Source organism: Gymnogyps californianus, chromosome 1, assembly GCF_018139145.2.
Source record: "Gymnogyps californianus isolate 813 chromosome 1, ASM1813914v2, whole genome shotgun sequence".
In the NCBI taxonomy this organism is placed as follows: domain Eukaryota; kingdom Metazoa; phylum Chordata; class Aves; order Accipitriformes; family Cathartidae; genus Gymnogyps; species Gymnogyps californianus.
Genome location: NC_059471.1, coordinates 190,921,407 through 190,933,697, shown reverse-complemented (window position 1 = coordinate 190,933,697; position 12,291 = coordinate 190,921,407). Strand labels below are relative to the sequence as shown.

At 45.7% G+C, this 12,291-nt stretch overlaps 1 protein-coding gene across 1 annotated transcript; it reads right to left on the bottom strand.

Annotated features, from left to right (window-relative positions):
• Window positions 1–7,528: 7,528 nt before the first annotated feature.
• Window positions 7,529–8,533, bottom strand: LOC127021015 (uncharacterized). The gene is given in 1 exon segment (XM_050903960.1): window positions 7,529–8,533. A coding segment is annotated over 1 exon segment (1,005 nt).
• Window positions 8,534–12,291: the final 3,758 nt, after the last annotated feature.

The following is a 12,291-nucleotide window of genomic DNA, read 5'->3' as shown; positions in this document are numbered from 1 at the left end:
AACTATAAGGATTCATGACTATAGTCAAGATGGTTCAGGTTAGGGTTGCAATGGCACTATACATCTATAACCTATGAGTTCTATTTTGCCCTATTTTTTTTTGGTGTTTGCAGCCATCAGTTTTCTGTTAGGAAATCAGACCATGGTGAAAGATTTATAACATTAACAGAAGAATAGCGACCTTAGTGTTATGCCATTTAGCACAGAATTGCAGCAACAGAAGTAGAAAATTCTTAACTGCAGTATATTTGGCTTTGGCAATTCAACAGAGAAATGACCTCAAAAAGGCACTGGCTAAGATGGATGTAGGCTCCACAGATGTAAATAACTGCACCTGTTGAAAACGCAGTCCACATGGACATGTATTACTGATATGGTCATGAGTTAGCAGTGAACTTTTCTTTTAAGAGTTTATATTGCTCATAAACTTCAGAACAAATGCTTCGGATGAATGTCTTCCAACTTTCCAAGTTAGTTGTAATTTTTAAAAGTAACTTTTTTATTGATGCAATAATTCACTTACTTAGGCCATCATTAAAATATCTTCGGCTGTCCAAGCATTTGACTGTGTGCATAGGGTCAAATGGGTGGATTGAAGGACATGGTCTATGCAATTTTTCAACCCACCTGAAAAAAACCCACAAGACAGTTCCTTTGTTTTCATACCTAGGAAAGTTTTCAATTAGTCAGTGTCCTGCACATAAATCAGAAGATTTTGACCCATCAGTCAGTATTACTGCATATCTCAAGGATAACTAAAAAAAAAAAAAAAGAGATGTATTTATTAATTTGAAATGTTGAATTGGTCCTGGAATGGTTTCTGCAGAAGCACAGCCCTCTTTAAAAGAAATTTCTGAATCATGCAACACTACTGCAGCTAGAATAATACTGGAAGCTGGCAGAATTTATAAACTTTATGAGATGAATCCCACAATAGGCTGCATACAAACTGAAATGAACCATCACATCTGATGAACCTTAGAAGTGCTCACTTGAGCTTAAATACCAAGACGACAGCCTACAGAGAGAATGGCATGGGTGCTACCAAGTTTTAAGAGTAAGGAAGTTACATGTGCAGAGATGGATAGGGATAAAGCCATGGCCCATTGCCTCTAGCACTGTTGTATGAGAAACGCACACAAACTTAACAGCCAGAGACTTGGCATGGATGCACGTGGGAGTTCTGCAAGGAGCTCTCATTACATACAGAGGAACAGTATAGCTCAGCTGGGAAGGGCCTGGTAAAGGCTTGCAGGAATCTTCTGAAAGTGCAAAGGCTCTGGTCCCCTCCTCAGTTACTATGAACGGATTATCCAGGGGTGGCCTAAATTGCTGGGGGTTGTAGACACCCAAGCTGGCCTTGGAAACGCCACCCAAGCTGTCTTCTCATTGAGCTTTGCTGTGTCTTTAGTAGCCTGGGTCAGCTGTCGAACAGGACTACACGCTACCTTGGCTGGCCACCTCACTGCCTTTCTTGTTTCTCCATCACACCAGCCTTAGCCATTTCATGCCTAATTTAAAAAGGTTTTTATTGCTCCGAAGTCTTGCTCTAACTGAACTTTCAAACCTCAGGATTACCTTATGTCACATCCCACCTGTGGGAAGGGGGTGCGTGACTCAGATTCATAGATCCCCTTGGTTTGGACTAAGGTGAGACAGCACTCAGGGTCCGTACAAACACATCAACTTTAATGCAGAACTTGAGAAACTTCCATAAAACGAGTATTCTGTAAACACTGGCCCATGCACAAAATCTGCGTATACCTAAGCTATGCGGCTTTGCATGAGATCAAGGTAAGCCTCATGTTAACAACTCCGAAAGAAGAGGAGGGGGGAGAGAGAGGAAAGAGAGAAACAGAGAACAAGACAGAGAGATCACCAGTCCTGGATCCAGCACTGAACCAGCCAACGGGGGGTGTCCACTGTACAGAGTGCCCACACGGGGCTCGAACGCGCCCCTATTTATTGGCCCAGTCCCTGGCCTTCTGGAACCTTCGCTCACCCCAGTTTCAGGAGCGGCTGAGATCCCAGTCAGTCACCAGGCCTCCTCCCAGGCTTCCTCCTCCTGCTTCTGGAATCTTCTCTCACCCCAGCTCCAGGAGTGGTTGAGACATCCATCAGGCAAGTCAAGGGAGGTGACACTCGGCCCCTCCGCATGACTTAACCCTTTCTGGGGCATTTCCCAGGCTTACAGTGTAGTGACTTCAGGCCTGGCCCTTACACCACCCCGTGGCTCAAACACTCCGAGGTCCTCTTCAACAGTGGTGATCTGTACATATCGTAGAGAAGGTGAGACAGAGAGAGAATAAAAGGCGTTTAATCAGGCACCTTATTATAGCAAAACCAATAGCTAGGCCAATTAATATCAACAAGAACATTACACTAAAGCTTCCACTACCCGATCCCACCATCCCGTAAGTCCAAGTCTTTTAAGCAGTTGAAATCCACGAGGAAGGATTCCAATCCCCCTTCCATTCACTCGGTAACATTGACTAGAACAGGTCTCCTGTTTTGGCTGTGATTTCCCCCATCTTCTGATGCGCTTCTTCAATCGTGGTCGTGGCATTGTGTATGGTAACGCAGTGTTCTCTAGCCGTATCGTTCACCATTCCACACACACCTTGTTCTTTGACTAACGACATGTCCAGTGCTAGATGGTTCTGCAAGGCCATCTCCAACACCTGCTGAACCTGCAAATTTAGTTCTCCAAAAGCATGTTCAGTCCAATTGCTTAAAAGATGTACCTGCCAAGTTAGATTTTCTAGTACAAATTGGTGTCTTTGTAGAAGCACGCCTGGAGCAAAATAGGCCTCGAACGCAAGGGCCACTTTCATTCCCCAGGTATAATAGTCGAGTGCTTGGACTCCCCTTACCCATTCAGGTGCAGCTTGAGGTGTTGGAGCATCCCGTTTCCTCTGGTTATATTCGGAGTTAAAGTCAAATGTTCTGGAGGGGCACATTGATGGAATACCGATGGTACAGCGTAAACCTGCCATTTCGTGTACATGCAGATGTGAATACGTTTTCCCATTTGAACACACCCAAAAGGTGCCCCGAGGGGATGGATATCTAGCAGTGGAACATGTTAATGGGTCATAGGATTTAGTTATTCCGATTCCTCCTTTCCATGCAAGATTCCACTTGGTTTCGTGGGTAGGCGTGACTCCACATTTTAACGCAGTTTTTCAACTGGTAATGGGTCCTTTACACTTGGGGTTTCCAGGTTTAAACCCTGGTACTGGGAAGCCCCAACAAATACACATATCCTGAATAAAGGTTCGCAATTCTAAGATATACCATGTCGCTATAGGGTCCCATGTTAATGATTCACAACCAACGGTCCGTGACCAGTTCATTAAGGGGGTATTTTCATAGGGTAGGGGATTTATTTCCCGTGCATCAATTATATTGTCTGGATCAAGTAAAGCATGCTTAAGGGACCAAGCGTATTCATAATGAGAACGGTTATTGCGGACACAGCCACCCCATCTGCGAGGAATCTGAGTACACCAACCCAGTGATAATGGAACATTATATTCATGTTGTAGGGGTTCACCGTGAGGGGGAGGGTCCCACCAATGTACAAGATCACAAGGGATCTCCTCCTCCCGGGGACACCACTTCGAATTCCATACAGACATGCAAGGGAGTTGCACCTCCTCGGGACATGATGTCCAACCCTCTCAGGCCACAAGGGCGGCGCTCGTACTTCCCATACAGAGCTGGTGCTTCCAGCATGTAGCCTTCCACATATCCCTCCAAGTCCTGTTAACCGGAAATCTATAGGCTACTGGAGAGGGTATGTAGCCAGCTTCCCACCCTGGAGGAGGTGTGTAGTCAATTCCCCACAAACATTGTCCGTCCCAGAGTGTATTCTGAATACACCTTTGGTTTAACATTTCCAGCTATGAATTCAAAATTCGTGAAAAATTTGGCCAAATAATAGCGAATTTAAAGCCCGCTGATGCAGATAGAGGGAGGCCCACACAAAGACCTTGGTCTGTCCGATTCCAGAGTTGGATAAAGCCAGTAATCAACTCCCATGCCAAGTTGGGTCGGGTATCCAAATTCCCAGGAGACTGGGCCAAAATTATACAACCACAGAATAGGAATATATACTTCTTCCACACTGTTTTTCCCCTAATAAAGTACAAAAACACGCTTAACAAAATTAGACCAACAATACAGAGAACGACCCACTCAACAACTGAAAATATAAGTCCCATGGTGGGCTTCTGGAAATCTGCAAAAAACATATACATAAAGATGAACAATGGTTAGAAAGATGGGACAACCCACCAGGTATGAATTCGGTGATCTTTCCCATGTGCGTCAGTAGCCACCCAAGTATAAAGATGGAGCCGGTTCTTTAAGGTTAAGGGCACCGCTCCCACTGTCAGCAAGTCCACTAGAACAGGCTGTCCCAGATAACAGAGTGGGTTTGCACTGTCCTTAGTCTCTTTTTTCCCGCGGAGTATGGATGGAGTCTTGGGACAGAATGCGGTAAGTCGTGGACATCTGTTAATTCCCCAGCGGCTATTGACTTTATATACTACATCTGACACCTGCTGTGCCCACCCCGGTTCGTGAGGTTTCAGGGACCATTTTAAGAGCCCACTGGTGCGTTCGACAATGCCATTTGCCTGCGGGTAGTATGGGGTGTGAAAAATCCATTGGATCCTTTCGTCCCGTGCCCACTCTTGAACCACCCCGGCAGTAAAGTGGCTTCCATTATCCAATTGGATTGATTGGGGTAAACAGCTAAACCATAACTTTAAGTTTCTCACGGTACTGTCTCCCATTGCCCATTGTACTGCTGCTGCTTGGGTTAACCCTGACACTACTTCGACTCCTACTAGTACATATTGCTTTCCCTCAGAGATCCGAAATGGACCAATGTAGTCCACCTGCCATGTGTCCCACAACTTTTTATTATCTCTTAAGTGTAAGGGTCGGTCCTTAAGAGGATCATGTTCTTCTAAGCAAGTGCAACACAGGCCGCATGCTGAAATAATGGTGTTACACAATTCCCTGGTTACAGACCACCCTCTGCTCACTGCTTCCTTGAGCAAATCTTTGCTCCCTGAATGACCTCATTTTACATGCAACCATTCCAACAGATGTTCCCATTTTTCCCCTTCACCCTCTACGACCACCGCTGCTAAGTGGGTCAGTGAATCCACCTGGTTATTCAAAAGATGAGCTGGATGATCCCCCATCTGGTGTGCAGCAACCCATCCCACTAGAAGGACTTCTGTTTAGCAACGTTTAGGATTTCTTCCCATTTTTCTCATTGCCACACTGGTACCCGATTGACCTCGCATTGGTTTTGTTCCCAAAATGGGAGCCATTTGGTACACCCCTTAAACACAGCATATGAATCTGTGTAAATAAACACTGGTTCTGTAGTTTCAGCTTCTCTAATAAACACACTCCACACAGCTACCAGTTCTCCCACCTGAGCACTTCCTTCACCTTCTGTCACGATTCGATCTCCTGAATCCACATGCAGGGTTACCGCTCAGTATTTCCATACTTTTCCCTCCCTTCTAGAGGAAGCATCAGTGAACCATACATTTTTTAGGTGGGGTTCAAATAGAGGAGCAGGTTTTACATAAAAAGGAAGGGGTTCCTGGTCCGATTGATTACCAGGTGGTTCCTGTATTTGGAGTATCTTAGATGTCCCTTCCTCTATTTGGCATGTGTGGCAGTAATGGTCTAATTGCGCATACCACTTTCTCACAGTTTCTTACTGTGCAACCCCCACAGGGGGTGCGGTTCCAGCCAGTACTGGTTTTAAAACCTTAAAAGGTCCCCTTAAAATGATTGATTGTTGTCACATAATTTTTTCAGCTTCTTATAGAGCTAGGCTGACCACGAAGAGGCCTTTCTCCCAAACTGAATATCATTTCTCTGCATCCTTAAAACTGTGTGAGTAAAACCTGATGGGGTGAGTTGGACCCTCAGGTCCGCACTGCCACATATATATGGACAACCTGTGGATTGCAAAGCCCCATTCGATATGGAATGGATCTGGCGCGTATGTTGGCCCCAAGGCCTGATACACCCCAGCCTCAAAAATTAACAATTTTAAGGCTTCTTCATGAGTGGGGGTCCAATCCCAGGCAGTCCTTTTGCATGTCAAGTCGTATAGGGGGCAAGCTATGATGGAGAAATCTGGGATGTGCTTCCTCCAAAATACCAGCAGACCTAGGCCATGTTGTAGCTCTTTTTTATTTTCACGCATTTTTACTTGCTCAAGGGTAGTCAAGGTCTCGGGGGGAATACACACTGTTCCTCCCCTCCACCAGATACCCAGAAATTTTACCGCAGAAGATGGGAGTTATATCTTTTCTGCTGGAATTTGGAGCCCTCAATTTTCGAGGTAATTATTTTGGTTTGGGTTTGTCTCACAGCGGTGGCATCCGAGCCACCAATCAATACATCATCGATATATTGATATACCTTGACCCCCTTCTCGGGAGCAACGTGAGCAAGGTCTTGTGCCAGCGTGTACTGGGCAATGGTTGGCAAATGACAATATCCCTGGGGAAGACGTGTGAAAGTAAACTGCACGCCTTCTCATGTAAAGGTGAAACGATCTGTCTGCTTCCTGTAAGGGAACCATAAAAAACATATCTTTTACATCAATGGTTGCTAAAATTTGGTAGGCTTGTTCCTGTATGGTAGCAATCAGTTTGGCTATGTTAGGCACTGCGGCTGTTAAAAGGGCCTGTGTTGGCATTTAGACACCGATAGTCAATTGTCAGTCGCCATTTCCTGTTAGGTTTACGGACTGGCCACACTGGAAAGTTATAAGGTGAATGGGTGTGGATAATTATCCCTTGTTCCTGCAGTTCCGTTATCACAGGAGCGATTCTCTCCCTTGCCCCTAATAGTAGGGCACAAGGTTTACAATTTTAGAGGGAGGAAGTGCAGGTGCTGGTTGTAAAAGTCTTATAGAAATCATGGGGAGTCCAAATTTCCACTCCCTTCCTTTTGAGTCCACCCATGCTCTCCCCTTCAATAAATCCAGTCCTAAAATGTTCATAGGCAAAGCACCCAATAACATCGTAACCTCAACAGTGAACGCGTCTCCTGGTAATCGGCACTTAACTCGAGCAGTTTGCTGCGGCTTAGAGTTTCCAAAAATGTCTGTGACCCAAATTTGCTTTTTGTCAGCAACTATGCCATTGCGGTTAGCGACATCTGCCCGAAGTGCCAACATTTGAGCTCCCATGTCTACCAGAAATGTAACTGGAGCTTTAAAAGGACAAAGAGGGAAGGTAATCAGCAAGTCCCCCTTATTATTTCCCATGAGCCTTCTCAAATGAAACCACTGGCCGTCCCCTGGCTCACTTATTGGGGACGGCATGTCCAGTTTCCCATCTCCGGGTTGATCAAGTCCTCTTCAGGGGCAGTAGGTGCCATGGAGGCAATTACCATGTCGCTAAATTGGGGTTCCACCCTTGTGCTCTCTCGAGTGAGCTGCCCAGTTTTGGGGGTACTTTTCTTATGTCTTCCATGCTCAGATGAGCTTTTCTAAGGCCATAGTAGGCATACCATCCATTACATCCCAGGGAATCTCCTTGTCGATTCCCTCCGCCCACAATAGGTTTCTCTTCTCCCCTGAGGCTCGCAGAGGGGGTCGATTCGCCCACTGTTCTGCTCTCCGTACAGCAGTTTTTGATTTTACAGTTCCCCCTGCAACCCCCATCCTTCTACCATAATTTATTAACTCCTGGGCTATCTCTCCCCAGGTTATGGGTCCCCCTCCCGGGGTCCGTCTCCCTCCTTGTGGGGCTAATGCGTCCTGCAAACAATCTTGTAGTTGTACTGCATATAGTTTTAAAGAATCAGGCAAGCCTCAAATCAGGGGAGTTGTTCTATCAGGGTTAGCAATTAACAGCATTGGGGAACGTTCTTGAGGGACCAAGTGCCGATCACGCATTAACTGGAGAGAAGCAGCCCTCTGCAAACTTTCCGTCAAATGATTTACAGATGGGGTCTCGATACACACTGGATCCCCCATTTCCAAGGGGTCCAAACCCCCCGCCCGATAGGCAACTCGTTGAGTTAGCGACCACGGCTCTCTCAGGTCATCGGTAGTTAGAAAAACCCCTGGCCTCCAGTATCCCTGGGCCTTGTCCTCTGACAACAAAACACAATCGCCACCAGTCAATGACACCCTCCAAACATACTCAGTTTCAGTTTCATGAGTTAGCCTGGTGTATTTTTCCTGAATTTTTGACATTTTGGCCGCCGAGTACAGCATCGTTCGCATAGTAATTTGCAGAGCTCCCCCACCTTGGCCATCATTGGTGGAGGTTTCAGTCTTAATCAGTGGTCTCATCACCATCTCCTCATTTTCGGGGCAGAATATTTTTCGGGTACTTTCCAATTCCTTAGTAGGGTACAAGGGGCTTAGTTCTTGTTTTGTGGCCAACTGTGCCACGCTTGTAAGTCCCCTTTCGCTATGCAGAATAGAATCAAAATCTGTCTGATCATGAGATTCTTGTTCCCTTTCCTCCATTTCGGACCGTAAAATTTTTTCTCAGTCCAATGCATCTGACAGAGCCACATGGAGTCAGAGAGGTGTTACGTTCAGCGGTTAGTTGGCTCTGCAGGGTTTTTATTTGTTCTTGCAAAGCTTTAGCTGTTTCTTGCAAAGCTTTAACCGTTTCATCATTAGTTTTTCCTCCTGAGCCATAACCAATGCCTCTCCCAACACAGCACACACTATGGCTTTTCCTTTTCCTCATCGCACCTTTTGTTCCTTCAAAACTGTTGTAATTCTGTCCGCTATAGGTCTTGGATCATGCCAAGTACTATGGGCCCATGCCATTGATGGTGGGGAAGGACATGCGTTATACTCTCTCAACTTGTCAGTAACAGGGGAACACTCAAGCACTGGCATTTCCCAGGCAGCCATAGCTTGCCACTGCTCAGACCTCTCCCAGCTTATAGCTGAGAGGTCACTTCCTGGCTCTCCCCACCCACACTGACCGGGTGGAGCATCAGTATCCCTTAGGACCTTCCAACACTGAGGGGATCCTGTCTGTGATGCCAATTAAATGTGTCACATCCCACCTGTGGGAAGGGGGGGGCAACTCAGATTCATAGATCCCCTCGGTTTGGACTAAGGTGAGACAGCACTCAAGGTCCGTACAAACACATCAACTTTAATGCAGAACTTGAGAAACTTCCATAAAACGAGTATTCTGTAAACACTGGCCCATGCACAAAATCTGCGTATACCTAAGCTATGCGGCTTTGCATGAGATCAAGGTAAGCCTCATGTTAACAACTCCGAAAGAAGGGGAGGGGGGAGAGAGAGGAAAGAGAGAAACAGAGAACAAGACAGAGAGATCACCAGTCCTGGATCCAGCACTGAACCAGCCAACGGGGGGTGTCCACTGTACAGAGTGCCCACACGGGGCTCGAACGCGCCCCTATTTATTGGCCCAGTCCCTGGCCTTCTGGAACCTTCGCTCACCCCAGTTTCAGGAGCGGCTGAGATCCCGGTCAGTCACCAGGCCTCCTCCCAGGCTTCCTCCTCCTGCTTCTGGAATCTTCTCTCACCCCAGCTCCAGGAGTGGTGGAGACATCCATCAGGCAAGTCAAGGGAGGTGACACTCGGCCCCTCCGCATGACTTAACCCTTTCTCGGGCATTTGCCAGGCCTACAGTGTAGTCACTTCGGGCCTGGCCCTTACACCTTAATTGAGAACTTGCTCTAAACATGGAGCAAAGTGTCCGCAACGTATGAGCTGTTCTTTCCAATTTGAGAAGAGGAAAGGTTTTGGTATGGGTAGGAAACATTCCTTCCCAGAAGCCAGTGCAAAAAAAAAAAAAAAAAAAAGAGGATTGGACAAAATTCCTCAAAAAACTGTCAGAAAATGAGTCATGAAACTGAACTGAATATGCATGACTGCTCACTGAGTGTCTTTGTCTGGTACCAAACACTCCCCCTCCCTCCACCTCTCCCCCCTCCCCCCCCCTTTTTTTTAAGCTTGTGTAATTATTCCAGTTATGGTATTAGCAATACTCCTGATATATTCCAATGTCAGCAAGATCAGAATCAGCTCTGGGAAACTGTATTCTTTATGTATAGTTTCAACAGCAGCAAGGCTGTCAGATAACAGAGGCTGTCAGCAAGGAGCCTGCCTTATGCAGAGCACTTAAAAACCTGAGGCTTAGGAGAGGAAGATCATTGCTTTTTTAGTATCTTCTGTTCAAGTGCTTAAGTGCATCCTTTTATGTGCATTTTTTGATGTTTTGCTGGATGAAAGCCAGAACTGTTGGTAGTGAGCTTTTATCAGCCATGCTACTGTCCTCACCCTGCTGTGTGATAACAAGCATTGCGATGGGTTTAACATGCAGGCCAACGTTTTGCTCATTTCATGATTTACAGACCTGTAGTCCTGGAGGATTCATGGCGGTCATCCTGTCCCCACTCTCTGGAGAATTTCTGTATTTTAAATTATAAGTCACTGGATCAGAACGTTTCCGCTGAGATGGGTGCCCCTCACCACCAATATGTAGGACCACACTTTCATGTATGTGTTTGTTATTTGGCCTGTTTGTTCCTTGCATCAAAGGAGTAGTTAAACCAGGAGAAATGGTGAGATCCCCTCACATTCCTTCCTTCTCACAACCTCGAGCTAGGAGTGATTTCCTTTTACATGGAAGTGCTGCTGCCATAATACATTTCACAATAGCCGGAGGGCTAGAAGAAGTAATTCAACACTTGAGAGACCAGAAATCAATTTTTGCCTGGCTGAGGTGTGCTAATGCATTTGGACTCACTCCTGGGCAAGTGTATTTTGGGAAGTGCCCTATTCTGCTGATGTGTATTTTGAGGGGTCCAAGGCAATCTCTTCCCTTCTTTTGGGATTCTGACTGGGCTTAGGTGCGAGTAAGATGCCAAGTTGCTCAAACAAGGGCAGTTCTGGGCATGACCAAAGTAAAACTGTAGGTACTGTGGGGAGGTTACATGAAAGGGAGGTGCCTTCTGAGTTCAGACATGTTCCTGGTTGGGTGGCAGCTGGGCAGGGATTACAATTTTGGATTTAAATGCCTGACTCTCATCTCAGTCCTGCGGTAGGTGTATACATCTCTTATTAGAGCTAGTCCCTGTAGGTCTCGATCACAATAGCTTGTAACTGTCTTGGCTGGAGAGGCAAATAGATTGAAAGCTTTAATTCTGCCAGACCTTGCGCAAATCAAGTCACTCTTTTCTCAACCCTTTTCAATATCAAATTCCTTGACAAATACTGAGCTGGACCATGAACGCTGATCAATGTTAACACTGCTCTGTGCCATTCTGCCAGTTCTAGCATATTATTAACTGTTCAGGTGTCTTATAGAAATATCAGACTGTGAGAACTAGTCTCATTAATGGGACTTAAACAACCACTTCTTGAGGCTTATGTAGGATGGGACTTTTTGTCACCGAGCTTCGCTGTCTAAGCGTTTCATGTCCAATCCTAGCTTATAGTTGTAGCATTGTGATAGCTATGATAGTGTAAAGTAAAAAGCAAGGTGAGGTAGGTACATGGGGTGAAAAAGCAGCTCTTATTAAACTGAGGCAGTCGGAAAAATAGAAAAGCTTTCCTCAAAGTTTGAAATAAAAGTGTGAATCTCTACATTTTATTCCATTTGGGTGTCTAAAGTAGGATCTGATTCAGAGTCTTGTGAAGAGGTCCTTCTTTCTCATGTGTGCAGTTGGAGGGGGAAGCCAGACAACAGATAAAACTGAACACCTAACACAGGTGACACTCACCCCTGGCCTCAAGTTGTGAGAGAAGCGTGTCGAGAAGAACCTGCCCCACTACTTAGATGAAGCTCTAGTTGCTTCCATAGGCCTGCCCAATTTCTGCAGCAAATATAACTTTTTATGTAGCAGAGGAAAGGAGCCAAGCCAAGCCAAACACTTTGCATTAATCAGTGCAGTGAGTCTTCTCTGGAGGATGATTCAGAGCAGGGACCTATCTTAGCTCCTCTGAATTGCATCTATGGAAGACATTTTAATTTTGTTGCAATAAACTTAGGAAGATTAGTGTCACCAGGCTAAAATTAGCCTTTATTAATTCTCCCCTCAGTTGTAAATCCCTGCATGAAGAAAGCACCTCAGTTTTTAATGCGTAACTGTTGGTTCAGTATACTCACTGGAGGTCTTCAGCTCTAATTTTCATGAGCACAGTGTACTAACAGACAACACTGGTAGCGTGTCTGGTGTTCGACCTTGTTCCATTTACATTTTCTTTTTAAAAAAAAAACCCCATATGTA